Raw genomic sequence first — 20,729 nt, forward strand, 5'->3', positions numbered from 1 at the left:
TCTGACGGGACCATTCGTCATCGTCCCGCCAAAAAACAACCAGCAGTCACTGATATTTAATGCTGTTGAATGTTTTGTTTGCACTTTATCAGAACTACCTCCTATCTACTGAATAGCAAGATGTTAAAACTTGTGTTTAAAGAAAACTTATCAAAAAGGATCACATAATTTAATGTTTTATGTTACGTTATGTTAAGTTGCATATTAACATTTTAAAATGGCAGGTCCTGCCATCTTGTCTTTTTGGCTTGTTGTTAACCCCAAGGGGGAAATCCAGATTAAATCCCAGAAGGGAAAATCAAAACAAACAAAATGACGTTAAAACTTGTTTTGAACAATTTCTTTGTCATAAACAGATTGATTCAAGGAAAAAAATCAATTAAATCAGATATTTTTTCTTAGGCCATATCGCCCAGCACTAGGGGTGGGGGAAATAATCGATTCACATATGAATCGTGATTCCGTCTTCTAGTGATTCGCATCATTCACAAATTTCAAAAATACATTTTCTAGTTAATGTATAATAACATGAAAATGGAGGAGGAAAAACAAATACATCCTGCCCCATTTTCAGTGAGGGCAAGTCTTTGGAAAAAAATTATTAGTTATTGATCTTTTGTTACTGTGGGAAGTAGGGTTGAGCCTGAATAGTGAATCCATATTTGGAATGGCACAGAAAACGAACAATGCACTCTACAGAGCCACTACGAGTTGCCAGTTACCAGTTGCATTACAGTACATCAAATTTCACTTACCACATAAACCGTGTAAGGAGAGATGACTGATAGAACGATGGCGAATGATTTGCAGATCCTGAACACCACTGACAAACATCTAATCTTGAAAAATGTGTAGTAAGTACTGCCGCTCCGTAGTATACAGAGAGCACTTGTGATCACGAATCTCGAAAGTGAAAGTAAAACGCTAGCATGCTTCAAAAGCTTGTTTCAATTCCCTGCATATTAATAACGGCCCCCTGATGCCCGCGGTTTATATACAGTATAATTACCCAATGATATAATGGTGAGAGAAAGCACTGAAATATATATTTTTCCCATCTCCTATTTATTATTAGATCTGTAGCATCTGGGGTTCCGTGGTACTCGTCAATTCCTTTCCGAACAGGTATTCGGATTCGGGCACATCCCTTATGTGAAGTGTAAAATATTTTTGATTTATTAGGCCGTTAATAGTTAATTGGAAACACCGATTTCTTGATTCAGGACTACTAATGCTATAGACTGGCGTGTTTTTGTATCAAAATACTGGTGTGTTTGACGTCCAGTGTGCACCAAAAATTTGATTAAAAAAATCTTGAATCGTGATTTAAAAATCAGAAAAACATAAATCGATTTTTAATCGACTCGTAACCCCAAGAATCGATTTGAATTGAATTGTGAGGTGCTGAAAGATTCCAGCCATTAGTTAAGACCTAAAATGCATATACAATAGTGGTGCAACGGATCACAAAACTCATAGTTCGGATCATACTACGGATTTTGAGTCACGGATCAGATCATTTTTCGGATCAGCAAATAAAAGTTTGCTTTTCATTAATTATTAAAAGCTTACTTCAAGTACTTCTATACCCCAGCAGAAACTACTAGCTTAACTACTAAAGTCAGTAATAAAACAAGAACAATTACACAAATTACAAGCATAGATGAACAGCCTACAACATAAAATGATAAATAATGACAGTAACAGTAGTATTCAGGTGCGTAAATGTATAAATGAAGTGTAAAACAACACATCCCTATAGAGAGAGAGAAATATATAGATATATATGAAGAGTTCATTTGCAAAACCGATTACTTAATTTTTTTTATTGCGTATTCCAGGTAATATCAATCAAACTGCAATTGGGTTGTTTTGATTAAGTAATAATAACTAATACAGATACAGGTAATTTACAAAATTTAAGTTAATTGAAAGTATGTTGTTTTTGTTTTTGTTTTTTTTACATATTAAAAGTTTGTTTTATAGCAAAAGAAGAACTCCAACAGTCGTTTTTTTGCAAAAGCAGATAACTCCACTTTTCATGTTTTAGAGTTTAAAAAAACCACTCGTTTAATCTTTATCTCCTCAGATGACAATGTAGATGCCTGACAATGCTTTTCCCTCACCATTCAGGGCTCCAAACTGCGACTAAAATGGTCGCATTTGCGACCAAAAATATTAATTTGCGAGTGAAGTTTTTGCTGAGGTCGCCACTGGCGACTATATATAATTTGCATGAAAGGACTTTTTTCCCGATTGTTTTGCGCTCACATCTTTTGTTATGGTCACGTATTAAACTTACATAAGACGATGCGCATCAAAGTTTTACTGAAAAGAGTTTCAAACAGTCCTCGTCTCTGCCGCACACAGTCTGCTGAACGCAGTGAGAGAGACCTGAAAGGGCCTGTTTACACCTGGTCACTTCATGCATTTTCTCTGATCGGATATCTATATGATTTGTTAAAACGTTTCCCCATTTACACTTGGCCACATAAATGTGTCTTCGCAAAACGAATATAAATCCGTTCTTCAATTCCCGCTTCATATGCAAATATAACGGAGTTCACGTCAATGAAAGCAACTGATAATTTTATTAATTATCAGCTAATTTCAATATCAAGAGAGCGCGCGGCATCAGCACTGGAAAGATAGGCTAGTCTCGCTACTTTTAATGAAGAAGATTGTGTGTTGAGCGTCTGCGGCTTACTTTCAGGTTCATTCAGTTTGCTGAAGAAATACTCCGCTACTCATCCGCGGTGATGCTTGTTGCATTGCGCTGTCATATGACTATAACATGCCATATAGCCTATAAAACGCTCTCACACGTCTATTATTTTAATATTATGGGAGGAGTAAAATTACCATATGTGGTTTCAACAACCAGATGCATTTACACTTGTCCGGTCGATCTTCTTATCGAGATCTTAGTCTATATGCTGTGTTCTGTTAATGCATGGACTTCCTGTTATTTGAAGCGCACTTGCCATCCAGTAATCGCAAAAAGCTTTGTGCTGTCTTACTTTTTAATAAACAAAGTATCAGCTTTAAAATGCTACGAAATTCAAATTATGCGGTTTGGGTGCTCTTTAATGCGGACCACAAGCGCACACTTTCGGTAATATAAACACCAGTACCCCGCGTCCACACGGTCCGTGTATGCGTCCGGATCGCGCGAGCGGAGAGTATCGCACTTAATGCTCAGGCGCGATCTCTTTAGCACCTCAGTTAAAGCAGCAAGTGAACCCATTATATATTTCGATTTACTACTGTAGTATGAAATGAACAAAAGGTAGGCAATAAGAAAGCCTATAGTACAACTTACTGAAATGTTTTATGTAAAAGCTCATTGTTTCAAACTGAGGAAATGTATAAAGCTTGTAAACATTGCATTGTAATACATTTACCTCAGAATAACCACTCAGTGTCCATAAACTCATCAGTCAGCTAGAAAAATAACTATAAAGAGGAGCGTTTTGCTATATTCATGCGCTGTTGCATATTAATATTTTTACTTATTCTGTTGTACATGATTCAACTCCTCCTATAAAATTGCATTTTACTAATGAAGAAAAACAGACTGAATGTGTGAAAGACGTGACAACATTTATAGGATGCACTGCACTCAGTTGCCAAGTGATGCTTATGGTCCATGATATTGATACAGATTCTGTGTAACGAACAATTCTTTGACTGTATATTTCAAGTTGTAAAAGACATTTAATTCACACTTTAAGTGAACCTTAGTCCCTCGGTTGACCTGATCATCTACAAGATGGATTAAAATGCTGATAAAGCCTAGAAAAGATAAGACAAACACATGACAAAATGATTGAAATGTTAAAATAGGGGGGAAAAATAAAATGATAATAATAAAATAAACCACTTTTATTCTGTGGCACCTAAAAAAATAATTTGGCGCCTAAGTTTTTCTTTTAAAGGAGCCAATGGCTCCTTACTCGATTTTTTTGTCTGGAGCCCTGCCATTGTAACGCGCTGCTTTTGCAAAAATCCATGAAAACGTTTCAGCTTTTATTTTCATTTTTCGCCATGAAGAAGATACCACAGGTTCATCAAGTTTGTCGAAATTATCCATCCTCGATCACTTTTAGTCAGCTTTGAAGAAACTCCTCTCAGCTAGCACGTGTTTTCAAAGTGAAAGTAGCCTTGTCACCTGACCTGAATACAGCGCGCACTGATGCGCAAAAATTTACTTATCGCCTCTGTTCAAAAACAAGGGCGCTTGTCGGGTTCTGCAGTAATATATGTATTTATTTTTTATTCAGCAAGGACACTTTGATCAAATTGATCAAAAGTGACAGTAAAAACTTTTATAATGTTACAAAAGAGTTACATTATAAATAAATGCTGTTCTTTTGAACTTTCATCAAATATAGTAATGGCTGCTGAAAATTCAGCTTTGTCATCACATGAAAAAAAAGCAAACAGTTATTTTAAATTGTAATATTTACAATTTTACTGTATTTTTGATTAAATAAATGTAGCCTTTGTGAACTTTTTAGAAACATTAAAAATCGTACAAGCCCCCAAACTTTTGAATGCTAGTTCAAATGCTAGTAAGCATATTTTACGTTTCTTTTATTTAGCGCACATGATTCAGATTATCAACTCGTTAGAAGAGAGCTCCATGAATGAACTGTTCCGATTGACAAAATCCCTACAAAGTGTTCATTGCTCCCTACTGCCTGAGCACGGCCTGCAGTGTCTTCACACACAGACGAAACTAGAGAAGTGTGTCATAATACCTCTGTGAATAAGTCCAATTTAAATTCAGGTCTCACACAATGCCCTTTGAATGGAACATAAACTCGCTTCGAACTGGAATCATGGCGGAATATCCTGAAATGTCCACTTTGCAGGGCACTTGCGGTCGAATAGAAGAAACGTCTGAAGTGATAAAAAAGATGCATACTAAATATGCAGAGTGGGGGGTGTGAGGAGGACTGGGATCGAAAACCGTCATACTATTAGACAAAGGTAACTAAAAAGGTAACAAAAAGAAGTTTGAAAAGGCTGAGCGACGGTATACTGTTTTCGAACATTCTGACATCCCTGCGCTGCTGGAGGCGGGCTGTAGATTGTGTCACGATGCTCGTGCTTATGCCCTAAACACAACAACAATGCAATGTATCTAGGTGTGAGGCGGGTACCAATGGTCAGAATATTATAGACAAATGAATAATGATTAGCAGCAGTTCAGAGTCAAGTATCATGTTTGCAATACAAAAGAACCATATCATTTCCACAATCAGTCCTTTAAGTGTGAATGGCTCACAGTCTAGCATGTGGAAAAAAACATTGGAGGCATCTCAATAACACAAACCTGTTTATCACTTTATTTTATTAGAGTTCATTTATTTTATTAAACTGGATAAATTATTACCTTTCTATATTATGTGTGTCATGATTTGATAAATCATTTATTATTGTATGTTCTTTTGGCATTTCATTTTAAATTTGCTTATTGAAAGAAGAGCAGCAGCAGCAGCAGCAGTATGGTGTAACTTTTATTTGAACTCATGTATTTGGTACTTGCTACCTTATATCTTTACTCTTTCCTTTCATTCTTTTCATGGCTTTGGAAAACTTGCTACATCACTTTGCATAATTCCAGGTCGTCAACACCAAGATTCATTGCAATTTCTTTATAGGAATTAAATGCTTTCTCTGAATCTTAAAAGTCTCTCTGCGAGTGATCGTACAGGTGCAGATATATTTGTGGCAGCTTAGCTATTCGACAGTGTATGTATGTTGTTAGTGACTTGGAGATGTTGTTCTCCTGCCTGACCTCCGCTGAATGACAAACGAACTGGGGAAAAAAATTGCACGTTAAAGAAGGTAGAGTTCCAGAACACACCCACCGACTGCGGAATTGCCACGGACCAATGGTAGCTCAAAGGTGTTTAGGAGCCAAAACAAACTCAGAACCCCAGAAAGTTCGCTTTGGTGAGCTGTTTCGAACTGCCGAAACAAACTCAAAATGAACTTTGTTTCGGTCTGAATTTGTTCAAAATCAGTTTGTTCTTCGATTTCGTTTGAAGTGTATCGGAACCTTAACCCAGGGTTAAAGATGACCTTAACTGTTTAAACCTCGTGCCCACAGTTACTATCATGTCATTCAACTCTCCGTCTTGCTGATTTTCACACATTTTTGTAGCCTGTCATACAGATATGCATTTTTTTCTCTGTGTTTTATTGCAGTGGAGGAGCGACTTTGTGAACGGCTGGGTGAAGTTATCCAATGCCCATGAGGTTCAGGAGGAGTGCCTTGGCCTGGCTGTGCTGGACATTATGAGGATTGCCAAGGAGAAGCAGTGCTCCCCTCTGGACATCTATAATGACATTAGGTATTAGTAATGTGATGACCTTCTTAATATTTAGGCTTGTCAGTGCCATATATCTGCTGTAAGGCTGTGAAAAGTTATGGACCCATTTGCCTTTTTTCCAAACATTTCTGATTCCTAATCCATTATAGACGCAACCTAAATAATTCATAATATTCAGAATGTTAGTGTAAGACTTTAGATTAAACTGTGATTAAAGGGATAGTTCACCCAAAAATTAAAATTCAGCCAGTTTCTTTCTTCTGTTGAGCACAAAAACAAGATATTTTTACAACCAAACAATTGATGGTAGCCACTGACTTCCATAGTATTTTTTTTAAACTATGGAAGTCAATGGCTACTGTCAACTGTTACCAACATTCTTCAAAATGTCTTTTTTTTTGTGTGTTCAATAGAAGGTCTGGATCAACTTCAGGGTGAGTAAACGTTGACAGAATTTTGACTTTTGGGTGAACGTTCCCTTTAATATCTTGAGAAACATTCGGTCAGTTGGGTCTAAACTTTTGATTTGTACTGAACAGTTACTATATTCATGTTATTATTTAAAGTAAAATTGTCATCTTATTTTAAAGAATCCTACCATTGATCACCACCGATAGCCTTGTGGGCAGTGCACCACGGGCGTCACGAGTTTGAATCCCGACTCGAGGACCTTTCCCGATCCTGCCCCCTCTCTTTCTCCCATATCGCTTCCTGTCATATCTCTGATCTGTCCTATCATAATAAAGGCAAAAATGCCAAAAAAAAAAATCTTAAAAAAAATATATAAATCTTAAAAAAAAAAGGATTGTTCAGTTTTTTCATGGACTTTTAGTTTGTTCAGTTTCCTGTTTCCTTTGTTCTAGACAGAGATTGTCTTACTATTGGGAGATGAGAGGGTCTGTATTACTTACCATGGCAAAAAGCATGCAGAGGGCTGAGATGCCTCACGTGAACCAAGTTAGCCGTACAATGGCTCTGACGTCAGTCGTTGCACAGTAAAAAAAAAATAGTGCAAATTGCTGGTTACTTACCGGTCACTGCAATTTAAGATTAAGTTTTATTCTGTTAAATAAAAAAAGGTAAAATCTACATATAGTTCCAAATGAAAGTATTGTATAGTGTAAACCATGTTGAAGATTATCAAACAAGTTGTTGATTGTTTGAATCCTCACAAAAGCTGTTTATTCAGCGTAGTGAAGCTGTGATAAGGACCCGAGCAGCCACAAGGAGGTTCACAAACACCGGAGCAAAGTGGGCGTCCAAAAAGATGTTTATACTTATTTAGAGCAGATGTGCAAAAATGTGCAAATAAATAGGTTTGAGAGCTTAAAACACAGATTGATATAAAAATAGTATAAACTGCTAAGTACTAAGAACAATACTAACTCCCCTTCAATTCACTGAGGCTAGAGTTTTACATGCTTCACAGCGCTTTATCCATCGCCTTTGCAGTAGTGACGGCCATCTTAAATACAGTTTCCTGCTCTCCCAAATTGGAACATACCCTTTCTATAATATAAAATAAACTCTTGACTTACTATATGATTCATACATGAGATTTAGAAACAAGAGCCTAAATAAATACAAGTTATAATGCAAATCAAAAACGAATAAATCAAAACATTTGCAATGCACTCGCTAAAATTAGCACTTTCTCTAGAGTACACTTACTGCCACGTCTACTCGTCTGGATCAGAAATATATTCAAGTAAAACCAAGTCGAACGCAGTAAAGCAGTGATGGAAGGCAAATAAAGTCTCTCCATCACAGAAGCCTCTCCTCCATTTGACATCCATTAAAAACAAAAACGGCGTCTGGTCTCCTTCCCTGTGTTACACTAAAGCTGGAGCGTTAGAATTAGCTGTTACGCTTTTTTAGGCTCGCCTTCCAGTGGCTTTGTTCTAGTTTTCCCGCCAACCTTCAATTGCCATAGACATTCATTAACAAGCACTCCTGTTTGGATTTAGTTCATCACCATTATTTAATTGTTAATCACTTCCTTTCGCTCGTTGGTATTTTCATGTTTATGTTTAAGCCTTTTGAATTTGTAATCGTGTCATGGTAAAAACATGGTTAAACATTTGTCCCATGTATTGGTCCATGGGACCAATATAAGAGCATAAATATAAAAAAAAAATCTAATATAAAAGCCCAAATGGTACATAGACTTCTATAAACCTCCATCCATCCTAGACTACCTAAAAAAAGTAATATTTGATACTAACTCTTATTATGTGCTTTATTCACAGCTACAAGTTCTTCCTCCCTAAAGACATGAGGGAGCAAATCCAAGACTATCATTTTGTCACAAGAAAACGCATCCGCTATCGCTTTCGGAAAGTCGTACAGCAGCTCAGCCAGTGCCGAGCCTCAGCACGCGACCTAAAGCTCAAATACCTTATGAGCCTGGAGTCTCTGGACTCTGGCTTCTACACTGAACGCTTCCAGGTCGAAGAGCACTCAGGTGATCAGGTCACCATCGTCGTCTCCGCAGACAATGGCATCCAGTGGTGCAGAGCACGACACAAAGAAACACAGTCTGAGGTAACTGATTTTAAATGTTGAACTAAAATTCATGAGTACTTCAAAATAACATTTACCCTTTGGCTATGCTGATGCACAAAGCAAGTTTTAAAGTAGTGTGATTGAAGTTGATATGGTCTCAAATTTTATTTTCGTGATATGAGTAAATGTTTAAAATGCTTTGACATTATGAACTCTTTATGAGAGCCCGTTTGTTCTAGGACCCGCTGCCCACTTCAGATGAAACAGATCCGTCTTTAGATTAGTGGAGGTCTAGACACCAGTAACTTTTTTTTAGGGCGTTTTTTTTACTAACCGTTTTTAAATTTGATGTTTTGTTTTCTTATTCTTCCCAGCAAAATTACACGATTAATTTGAAAACCATTTAATGCTATTGTTGAGAAGGAATGACCAATCAGGTCACGGGCTACTGTATACGTCAGTAACTTTCAGTTCAGGTTAAATTCAGTCTGTATTCTGGAGAACCCTATACGTTACCTCGACTCAACCTGAACTGAAAGTTACTGACGTATACAGTAGCCCGTGACCTGATTGGTCATTCCTTCTCAACATCGCCACCCCTAAACGTGTTGAGCATATTTGCTCCTTTAATAGAACAGTCATTTAGGGGATCTGAGTCTTTGGCATGTCCAAAAAGACCTGATCTTCGACCAAACCCTTGATGAACATGCCAAAGAATCAGAACCCCCTAACTGACTAACATTTTTTAAATTTCCTGCATTTTAACCAAAATATAGTACAAAAACAGTAATTTTGTGAAATGATTGCAATTTAAAATAACAGTTTTGTATTTTAATATATTTTAACTTTTTTTTTTTTTTTTTGCTTCAGATAGAATAAAAAAAAAAACTCTCACCATTCAAATTATAATTGTCACAATCACATAATTTATTAGTATACTGAGTTGCAGTTGGTCTTCCACTGGAGTTGTGATTTGTCTGCATTTATTTTTCCTTTGAACTGCAAAGAATGTGTTGAATCATGAGTCTGATGCACAGTGGGCAGAAAACAAGACACATGCTACGTGTCATGAAACCTAACCTAAACCTACCTGGAACTTTGAAAGAATTCAATTCAATTCAATACCAGTCTTGTTGTGTTTATTAATATTTCTGTACTCATGCCAAAATGTAGAGGGTGGTTTCTTTTTCTGCTAGTGAAATTTCATAACACTATTGTACTTTCTCACAAGGAACTGCAGACGTATTGTGATTTTGGGGAAGTTGTCGATATCAGTATCAGACTAGCCAGCAAAGAGGGTACCAACATGAACCGCATTGTTTCCATCAACAGACAGGATGGAAAAACTCAAGTAAGTCTGTAGATTTTTTGTCTTTGTAGAAGAGAAACTCTACTGCATTGTTCACTGGGATATCCTTTGATTGTTACACCATGTTAAAGGGCCTCACAGTGTCTTTTAAACTTCTGGACTTCTTCCTGCTCTTTATCGATGAGAATATTTAAAGATCATGCACTAAAATGGGATATTTTTTTTAAACAGGAGCTGGTGTTCTCCTCCTCAATGGAGGCATTGTCTTTTACATCTTTAATTGATGGTTACTACAGACTGACCATGGATGCCCATCACTACCTCTGCAAGGATGTTGTTCCACCCCATCTGCTGGAAGCCATTGAGAGCTACTGCCACGGGCCAATATCGTAAGCACTAAAAGGAATGCTTATGAACGAAAATGAAAGAATTTGTTCAGAGCACCATTTTTGGCCCTGATTTATATTTGGATTATTAAGGCTCCAGTAAAATGATTCATCAAATTCTCAGAAGATTTGAATTCAAGCATCATTTGTAAGCATTATCATTGTTTTCACTGCCTGTGTTGACAGAATGGATTTTGCAATCAGTAAACTACGCAAGTCAGGGAACCAGAGAGGTCTATTCGTGCTCCGGTGCAGCCCCAAAGACTTTAACAAATACTTCCTGACTCTTGCTGTTGGGGTGCGTTTTTGCTAAGTGCTTATTAATTAAACAAAACATAATAAATTGTCAGTTTAGCAATTTCTACTTAAGACTGAATATTCCTTCACTTTATTCCTGAACTTCATGCACTACCGTTTAACAGTTTGGGGGTTGTTATGAGTTTTTTAATGATTTTCAAAGTCTCTAATGATCACCAAAGCTGCATTTATTTGACCCAAATGTGGTTAAAAACAGTAATATTGTGAAATAGTATTACAATCATTTTCAATAATCGTTTTCTGTTTGAAATGTATTTTAAAATGTAATTTATTCATGTGATGGCAAAGCTTAATTTTCAGCAACCATTACTCTGGTCTTCAGTGTCACATGATCCTCCAGGAATCATTCTGATACTTACTTACTCCAAACCTTTGAATGGTTCATTTCTTGACATCATCTTTTCTTTCCATCAGGCGTATGAGGATGTAGAGTACAAGCACTGTCTGATCACCAGGTCTGAAAATGGTGACTACAATCTTAGTGGAACCAAAAGGAATTTTAGAAGTTTAAAGGAGCTGCTCAAATGTTACCAGAAGGAAACTGTGAAATCAGAGGGTGTCGTCTTTCAGTTCAGCAGGTGCTGTTCACCAAAGGCCAAAGGTCAGTAAAGACCTGATATTCTCATCATGGTTAAATGATATATAAGCAGGGCTTATATTAACATAGGGGCTAGGCTGGGTTGAAGCCCCAGGGCCCACGGATGGAGGGGGCATACTCATTGTATCTCTGTTGAAGGTTTGATTATTTATTTATTTATTTATTTATTTATTAATTTTTTAAACACTCATTTTTCCTGTGGTAGAAAATGTTGTGGCACCAGAATAGGCTACTATGAAGGGGAGCCTTTAGGTTTGCTATAGCCCCAGGGCCCTATATGTTCTTAATCTGGGCCTGTATATAAATACCACAGATTTACAACTGTACAATGTCATTTCTGGAAAACAACAATCTTTTAAAATGTGAAAATGTATTATGTTTATCCCTGTTACCATAAATGTATCATCCTGACATCCTTTTGCCTTGCGTTTTTGATGTAAATAGAGAAGTTGAGTTTGTTGGTATGCCGGAGTCATCGCGGTTCAGAGGTTTCCCTGTCCTCCTCCCTGCAGAGACACAACATCAGTCAGATGGTGTTTCATAAAATCAAGAAAGAAGACCTTGACCTTGTAAGCTTCCTGTTATCTTATACATGTGAGCAGTGGTTGTGTACAACAAACCGAGTTATATGCTACTCTACCATTCAAAAGTTTGGGATCAGGAAGATTTAATTTTTTCTTTAAATAAATGAATAGTTTTATTTAGTAAGGCCGCATTAAATTGAAAAAGTGACCGTAAAAACATTTATAATGTAAAGAATTTCAGTTTAAAACAAATGCTGTTTTTTTTACTTTCAGTTCAAAGAATACTGAAAAAATTCCACACAAATATTGTTTAAATAATAAATAACTGGTTTTAACATTGATAAGATATAATAAATTGTAATATTTCACAGTATTGTTTTACCGTATTTTTTATCAAATAAATGCAGCCTTTAGTGGGCATAGCAGACTTCATTAAAATGTATTAAAATATCTTACTGACCCCAAACTTTGAACAGTAGTGTAACTCAAGTTTCATATAATTATGTGTGCAACAGGGTGAGAGTCAAGGTCAGGGGACTTTCACTAAGATCTTCAAAGGGATTCGGAAAGAGCAGGGAGACTACGGAGAAACCCATAAGACTGAAGTCATTGTCAAAGTCTTGGACAAAGCCCATAGAAATTACTCTGAGGTAAGACTAATCTGCAATCATTTTGTAATTGAATTGTGACTTTGTGAATTGAAAAACTATGAGGTGACTTTAGGCACCCCATATTCCAAGGAACTGTCATTTTTCTATTAAATGATCGCTTTAATATAAAATTTTGTAATAAGAGTTGACATATCTCAGTGTACTGCAGGAAAAAGCTTGTTTGTGCTTGATTAACTGATGTACCATGTGGTTTCTTCAGTCTTTTCTTTTTTTCTCCCTCTTTTCTCCCTCCCTCTTTTCTCAAAAAAAGTCTTTTTTTGAGGCAGCCAGCATGATGAGCCAGCTCACCCACAAGCATCTGGTGTTGACCTACGGTATCTGTGTGTGCGGAGAGGAGAGTAAGTGTTCACACTGCTCACATGTGACCAAAGGATTTACCGCTGCATACTTAAAAGCTTGTGTTTTTTTTTTTTTTTGTCTTAGACATCATGGTGCAGGAATATGTGAAGTTTGGGTCCTTGGACACATACCTGAAGAAAAACAAAAACTCAGTATCAGTTAATATCCTGTGGAAGCTGGAAGTGGCCAAGCAGCTCGCCTTGGCTATGCTCTTTTTGGTGAGAAACACTAACCATTCAGGAATAACCCACGTGGGTTTGTGAGCCAGGATTGACTAATGCTTTTCGTTCTTTCTCACACAGGAGGAGAAGAATCTGGCTCATGGGAACGTGTGTGCAAAAAACATCCTTTTGATCAGAGAGGAGGACAGGACATTGGGAAACCCTCCATTCATCAAACTAAGTGACCCTGGCATCAGCATCACAGTGCTGCCTAGAGAGAGTGAGTCAAATGTGTGAAGGTTCTTGAGAGAAATTGTGTGAATCTGTAGCTGCCTTTTCATTATCTCCGACATTTGCGTGCGATTATCGCATTTCGCCTTTACTAATAGCAGTCGCACTGAACTGTCAAACCGGTCGTGACGCACCTCGACTCTGCAATTGTTCACCATTATAAAGTGAATGAATAATGAATGTGTGAGTGTATCCATTCAAAACAAGTGGCTGTCAATAAAACTGAAAGAAAAACGTTGATTTTCTAGAGCTAATCAACATAAATAATTACCAATTATAAAATAATTATTTTGAATGTAACTGTTCATAACCACTCGTTTACAGAAAAAGTTTTTAAAGAATAATATTTGAATGGAAAAATATTGAAAATGCTCAGGTTGTTCTTCAGTAATTTCACAGTTTTGAATATCCAGTCTGGCGGTCAAATGCGGTTTAGCCGTGAAAATGTGTATCAACGTATCAGAAACTCGAATCAGATCCGGAAACTCTGCATGCGCATATGAACGAAACTGTCCAGTAGAAATCAATGATTTCTAGTCTGTTGATTGTCAGAAATAGATAAAAGGCATTATTTTTCAGAAAAAAAATAAGATTGGACCATATTCAGATAGAAAGGTTTGTGTCTATGTTAGCGTGTTTAATGAAAAAAAAGGCATAAAATTATCATTTAAATAAAGGTTTTGAATCTCAATCATAGCATCACTAAAAATAAATTGCTGTAATTTAGTACAAAAAAAAAAAAAACACAGTGCACTTAACAAAATTGACAAATTGTAATTAGACATTAATAACAAGGGAAATTCAAATTAAACAACAAAACAAAATGCTTTTCCTGGTACTATGAAGTAGAGTGTAGAAGTAGAATGTCAATGCTAGAACTATTTTAGCATAAACATAATTTTCACACTAACGATAGGGGGCATATTTTCAAACAATTGTTCCTGTTTGCAGTAAATAGTTAAAAGGGATGGTTTCACCCAAAAATGAAGATTTTGTGGTCATTTACTCACCCACTTGTTGCTCCAAGTTTGTATATCTTTTATGAAAGAGGAGAAAAAAATATTTTCACCACAATTTATTGTATGCAAATCACATGTAAACATAATTGGTCAATTATATTTACTAAATTATATAACCTTTGTTTTACACATTTGAACAAGTTTGATACAAAGCTTTGAGTAAATAGAAAAAAAAGGCCAGATGGGAGAATTTACTTTCCCCCTGCAGATAATGTAAAATATTTAAGCCGACCACTGGTCTCATGGTAATAGATGATGAATGGCCACATTTGATTATGTTTGCATTTTAAAGTTTATTTTTAAATGAATTGCGAATATTTTTGTAGTTCTGGTGGAGCGAATCCCCTGGGTGCCCCCAGAATGCATCTTAGACCCTAAAAACCTGAGTCTTGCCTCAGACAAATGGAGCTTTGGTACAACATTATGGGAGATTTGCAGCGGAGGAGAAAAGCCACTTGCCAACATGGACAGTTCCAAGGTAAAGCAATACTTGTGTCCTCATTATACTACCTCAATAAAAATATAAATCAGAAAAACCTGTTTGTAGTAAGAATTGCTGTTAAAAGAATAATCCGGGCCTTTTGAAGAGCAATGTCTTTGTATTCCTCGTTCCAGAAACACTTGTTCTATGAAAACCGTCACCAAATATCTGCTCCCAAGTGGACGGAGCTCGCTAACCTGATCAACAGCTGCATGGACTACGAGCCAACATTTAGACCTTCATTCAGAGCCATCATACGAGACCTCAACAGTCTCTTCTGCCCAGGTCAGTACAGTCACACACAATCCCACTGGCATTTTGACATGTCACAATTTAATTGTGTTGTTTCTCATTCTTATAATTGCTGTGAATGTCTTCTCAGATTATGAGATCGTGAAGGAAAGTGACATTTTACCCGGCAGAGCAGGAGCATCTGGATTAAGTACTGGAGCGTTTCAGAATGAGGATCTAGTGCAGTTCGAGGAGAGACATCTCATTTTCCTGCAGCAGCTCGGCAAGGTAGACACAAACATCCATGTGGGATCCCGATTTATTTTTATTTTTTTGTAGTATTAATAATTGTATTCAGCAAGGATGCAGTAAGTTGTTCAAAAGTGACAGCAAAGACATTTATAATGTTACAAATGTTAGAAAAGATTGTATTTCAAATAAATGCTGTTCTTTTGAGCTTTCTATTCTTTATGGAATCCTGTCGCAGTCTCTATAAAAATATTAAGCAGCATCATTGATCTCTACAGTGTTAATAATAATAATAAATGTTTCTTGAGCACCAAGAATACTGCAGTAAGGGCTGCTGAAAATTTAGCTGTGCAATCACAAGAATATATTACATTTCACAATATATGAAAATAGAAAACAGTTTAAATTGTATTAATGCTTCACAATAATGCTTTTACTGTAATTTTGATCACGTAAGTAAAACATTGGCGAGCATAAGAGGCTTTTGAAAGGTTCTGTTTAGATGAATTATCGATTTGCTTCATATTTCTTTAATGCCTAAAGAAGTTAAGCTCTAAAAAAAATGGTGTTCATGACCATTTTTGTTACCACAGTTAATTATTAAGTATGTGGAAAATAGTAAAAAATAAAAAATCGGTAGTTGTCTGGTAATCACAGTAATTGTCTCCTGCTTCAGGGAAATTTTGGCAGTGTGGAAATGTGCAGGTACGACCCCCTGCAGGACAACACTGGTGAAGTTGTGGCTGTGAAAAAATTGCAACACAGCACTACTGAGCACATCCGTGACTTTGAGCGGGAAATCGAGATCCTCAAATCTCTCCAGCATGAAAACATTGTGAAATACAAAGGCGTGTGCTACAGTGCAGGTATGGGATTGGAAGTTATGTTGAGAAACCTCTTACTTTGCGTCATTGTTAGGCCCACACATTTCCACAGAACTTGAATGGCAGCCCTTTTTTTTCACACCATTGAGTGTTGCAATTTTTGAGCTTCCAGTAAACGTTGTTTCAAATAGATTTTGATATATTTGGCTAATTTATATTTTTGTAAGTATGAAAAAGTCTAGTACAGTAAGCTGCATTAGTATATTCTGTGATATTTAAGTTTTCACACTTAGTTCAGTTGCTTGCTATGAATCAAAGTAACAAAGAAATAAACCAGTGGTATTCAGGACATTTACCACCAATAATCAAACCAGAATAATATACAAATTTATTATAAAGGCCATATTTTAATTCATATTAATATTCCTCTAATTAAGATAGAATTCCACATCAGTCTCTCAACTGACAGATCAGCACAATAACTGCATTTATTACAATATGACAATTTGCAGTTCAAACATATTAAAACAAATTAAAGCATGGACATTTTCTAAATGCATGTTATTGATCTTATTGCGAATATTTCATCCATGTACAGGTGCTGGTCATAAAATTAGAATATCATGAAAAAGTTGATTTATTTCAGTAATACCATTCAAAAAGTGAAACTTGTATATTAGATTCATTCATTACACACAGACTGATATGTTTCAAATGTTTATTTCCTTTCATTTTGACGATTATAACTGACAACTAATGAAAGTCCCAAATTCAATATCTCAGAAAATTAGAATATTGTGAAAATGTTCAATATTGAAGACACCTGGTGCCACACTCTAATCAGCTAATTAACTCAAAACACCTGCAAAAGCCTTTAAATGGTCTCTCAGTCTAGTTCTGTAGGCTACACAATCATGGGGAAGACTGCTGACTTGACAGTTGTCCAAAAGACGGTCATTGACACCTTGCACAAGGAGGGCAAGACACAAAAGTTCATTGCTAAAGAGGCTGGCTGTTCACAGAGCTCTGTGTCCAAGCACATTAATAGAGAGGCGAAGGGAAGGACAAGATGTGGTAGAAAAAAGTGTACAAGCAATAGGGATAACCGCACCCTGGAAAGGATTGTGAAACAAAACCCATTCAAAAATGTGGGGGAGATTCACAAAGAGTGGACTGCAGCTGGAGTCAGTGCTTCAACCACCACGCACAGACGTATGCAAGACATGGGTTTCAGCTGTCGCATTCCTTGTGTCAAGCCACTCTTGAACAAGAGACAGCATCAGAAGCGTCTTGACTGGACTGCTGCTGAGTGGTCCAAAGTTATGTTCTCTGATGAAAGTAAATGTGGCATTTCCTTTGGAAATCAAGGTCCCAGAGTCTGGAGGAAGAGAGGAGAGGCACATAATCCACGTTGCTTGAGGTCCAGTGTAAAGTTTCCACAGTCATTGATGGTTTGGGGTGCCATGTCATCTGCTGGTGTTGGTCCATTGTGTTTTCTGAGGTCCAAGGTCAACGCAGCCGTCTACCAGGAAGTTTTAGAGCACTTCATGCTTCCTGCTGCTGACCAACTTTATGGAGATGCAGATTTCATTTTGCAACAGGACTTGGCACCTGCACACACTGCCAAAGCTACCAGTACCTGGTTTAAGGACCATGGTATCCCTGTTCTTGATTGGCCAGCAAACTCGCCTGACCTTAACCCCATAGAAAACCTATGGGGTATTGTGAAGAGGAAGATGGAATATGCCAGACCCAACAATTCAGAAGAGCTGAAGGCCACTATCAGAGCAACATGGGCTCTCATAACACCTGAGCAGTGCCACAGACTGGTCGACTCCATGCCACGCCGCATTGCTGCAGTAATCCAAGCCAAAGGAGCCCCAACTAAATATTGAGTGCTGTACATGCTCATACTTTTCATATTCATTAGGATGTTTTCAGTTGGCCAACATTTCTAAAAATCTTTTTTTTTGCATTGGTCTTAATTGATATTCTAATTTTCTGAGATACTGAATTTGGGACTTTCATTAGTTGTCAGTTATAATCGTCAAAATTAAAGGAAATAAACATTTGAAATATATCAGTCTGTGTGTAATGAATGAATCTAATATACAAGTTTCACTTTTTGAATGGTATTACTGAAATAAATAAACTTTTTCATGATATTCTAATTTTATGACCAGCACCTGTATATGCTTCATTTAAAAAAAAAAAAAGGTTTGTAATTGTGAATCAAAATATTAATACACAATCTTTGAGAGAAATGAGATCCAATCATCCACTAAAATTCCACCCTTTTCTTGTAAACGACTGCAATCTCACATTCAGATCACATTCAGATTCTGATTTAAAGTTTACTGTGATTTGTGCAAGTCAACCATTCATCTGCAAAGCAAACTAAACAAACCAGACTCCTGTCTCAAATGGATCTGGGTCCACAGCAAAAGTTCTAGTATAAAAGTGTCCCAGTCAAGTGCAGTTTTTTCCCATACTCGAAATAGGAAATGTAAAACGGTGCAGCTAGTCAAAGGGCTGTCTATTTTATTTTATTTTTATTGAAGAAATACAGCAGATTTCTGCTTCTGTTTTAATTTTGACTCGTAAGCTTCAGCATGGTTTCTTGTTCTCTTAGGAAGGAGAAACTTACGATTGGTTATGGAGTACCTACCTCACGGCAGTCTGCGGGACTATCTTAACAAGAACAAAGACAGGATCGACCACAAGAAACTTCTGCATTATGCATCTCAAATATGCAAGGTAATGAGGACCTTTCCTTTTATATCCATGGTTCTCAACCCAGGGCCTCAAGGTGACTTAAAGCTGTAGTCTACGATGTTGAAAATCAGTCGAGAAAGCCAGAATTTTTAAAAAAAACTCATCCCGCCCCTCCACACGCACACCCCTCCCCTCTGTGCTACCTGATCCCTCCCACCGGGAAACGACCTGAACAACGTCACTCAGTCAAGCAGGAGTAAACATGGAAAATAGCTCAGAGGCACACGTTTGAGGTCACGCACACGCAAGATTAGCAACACATGCAATGTTCTATCGGCTCGAACAGAAAACCGCTAACGTTAGGCCTACTGAAATAGTCAAGCACTTCAAGAAATATAATTACTTTGACCCGTGATAGGCGATGCTGAACGGCTAACATTCCAATGCCGACCGGTAGCATGATCATGTTGTCAGACTGATAAAAAGCTATTTATGTAATACACCACACCATAAAAGTATAAATAAATGCTTACCTGCTCAACAAAAAGTCAGCCATGTCAGCGTCGGTTTTAAGTCCAAGGTTTCTCTGAAGCTTCCTCCAACGGGCAATGGTGGACCCTATATTGATTCGGCTTTGAGTCCGGCGTTCTTCACATTTTTTTTTAATCTCTGCTCTTTCCTCAATTGACTTTCTCTTTCTTCCAACCTTGACTGTTGGGGCGAGCAGGGGCCGCTTGCTGCTGTCTGTTTGTTGGTTTTTCTCCATTGCTGAGTTGATGCTGCCTACTTTCGCGCGAAATTTCATGTCGCAGGAGGGGGCGGGGTGGGGTGCGGTGGGTGGAGACGCGAGTGGAGCAGGGGATTGGATGAGAGCAGTTAACCAATGTAAGCTGTCCGGCCGGACAGCTTACATTGGTCAATTTCTCTGCGGGTGTACACCCAATAGAGTGAATGGATTTTTTTCATTCTTTTTTCTCTTCATATTATTAGGATTGTACTGTAGAACCATAACCAGCATCTAAACGAGGTTATTAATAATGAACAATCTTTGAAATCGTAGACCATAGCTTTAAAATGAGACAAAACAAGCTTTGAAAAAAGATAAAACCATTAAAATTCCAGATTTTTTTTTTCTTGGAAGAAACTGCATTCCAAGACTCCGTGCCATTTTTATAGTAAATCTATATTTTTAGAATTATGCAGAGCTGTAAAAAAAATACTTTTTATCCTAATACAGCTAAAAAGTCATGAGGTCTTTGAGTATTGTTGTGGACTCTGTTGAAAACAACTCTCATATATAACTCGTATATCAGTCTCTACTAATTTTGGTCTTTAAGCCCCTCCTTTCTTTCTCTTTATTTGTAGTTTTACTGTCCAAACTTGCATGTCTTTCCCTTTATTGCATTTTCTTCTTCTTGCATCAATGTTGAATCTCCTGTTATGTCTCTACAGGGCATGGAATACCTTGCAACAAAGCGGTACATTCACAGAGACCTGGCCACACGTAACGTTCTAGTGGAAAGTGAGTTCAAGGTTAAGATTGGTGACTTTGGCTTGACAAAGGTTTTACCTCAGGGTAAAGAGTACTACAAGGTTAAAGAACCTGGAGAGAGTCCAATATTCTGGTATGTTTTATTTTGTTTGTTTTCATTCAAACCAATATGACTTATTCAAACACAAAAGATGTTCAGCAGAAGGATTCACTGAAGAAAACTAGTCATACAAGTTTGAATGACATGAAATAATGTGCTTGTGTTCGTTAGG

The 20,729-nt window shown here is 37.1% G+C and overlaps 2 protein-coding genes across 4 annotated transcripts in view; both read left to right on the forward strand.

Annotated features, from left to right (window-relative positions):
- LOC306870239 (mucosa-associated lymphoid tissue lymphoma translocation protein 1-like) overlaps positions 1–20,729 on the forward strand; it is a 1,002,100-nt gene that overhangs the window by 890,613 nt on the left and 90,758 nt on the right. The gene's annotated exons all lie outside the window — the stretch shown is intronic.
- The window catches only part of LOC306870234 (tyrosine-protein kinase JAK2-like), a 54,573-nt gene that overhangs the window by 29,834 nt on the left and 4,010 nt on the right, over positions 1–20,729 (forward strand). The window contains exons 5-21 of one of the 2 annotated variants that reach the window (XR_013784236.1): positions 6,220–6,365; positions 8,594–8,888; positions 10,081–10,200; positions 10,390–10,547; positions 10,731–10,842; positions 11,277–11,463; positions 11,905–12,029; positions 12,500–12,634; positions 12,906–12,993; positions 13,079–13,212; positions 13,297–13,435; positions 14,792–14,943; positions 15,081–15,231; positions 15,329–15,465; positions 16,103–16,292; positions 18,883–19,007; positions 20,418–20,487. Coding sequence is in view for 1 of the 2 variants with exons in the window: in XM_079417380.1 (XP_079273506.1) it covers positions 6,220–6,365; positions 8,594–8,888; positions 10,081–10,200; positions 10,390–10,547; positions 10,731–10,842; positions 11,277–11,463; positions 11,905–12,029; positions 12,500–12,634; positions 12,906–12,993; positions 13,079–13,212; positions 13,297–13,435; positions 14,792–14,943; positions 15,081–15,231; positions 15,329–15,465; positions 16,103–16,292; positions 18,883–19,007; positions 20,418–20,590 (2,567 nt within the window). In the remaining variant the exon portion in view is untranslated. Of the gene's footprint in view, positions 1–6,219; positions 6,366–8,593; positions 8,889–10,080; positions 10,201–10,389; positions 10,548–10,730; positions 10,843–11,276; positions 11,464–11,904; positions 12,030–12,499; positions 12,635–12,905; positions 12,994–13,078; positions 13,213–13,296; positions 13,436–14,791; positions 14,944–15,080; positions 15,232–15,328; positions 15,466–16,102; positions 16,293–18,882; positions 19,008–20,417; positions 20,591–20,729 lie in introns of both variants that reach the window. The other variant, XM_079417380.1, reaches the window with a different exon arrangement.

This window comes from Barbus barbus, assembly GCF_936440315.1.
Source record: "Barbus barbus genome assembly, chromosome: 5".
NCBI lineage: Eukaryota > Metazoa > Chordata > Actinopteri > Cypriniformes > Cyprinidae > Barbus > Barbus barbus.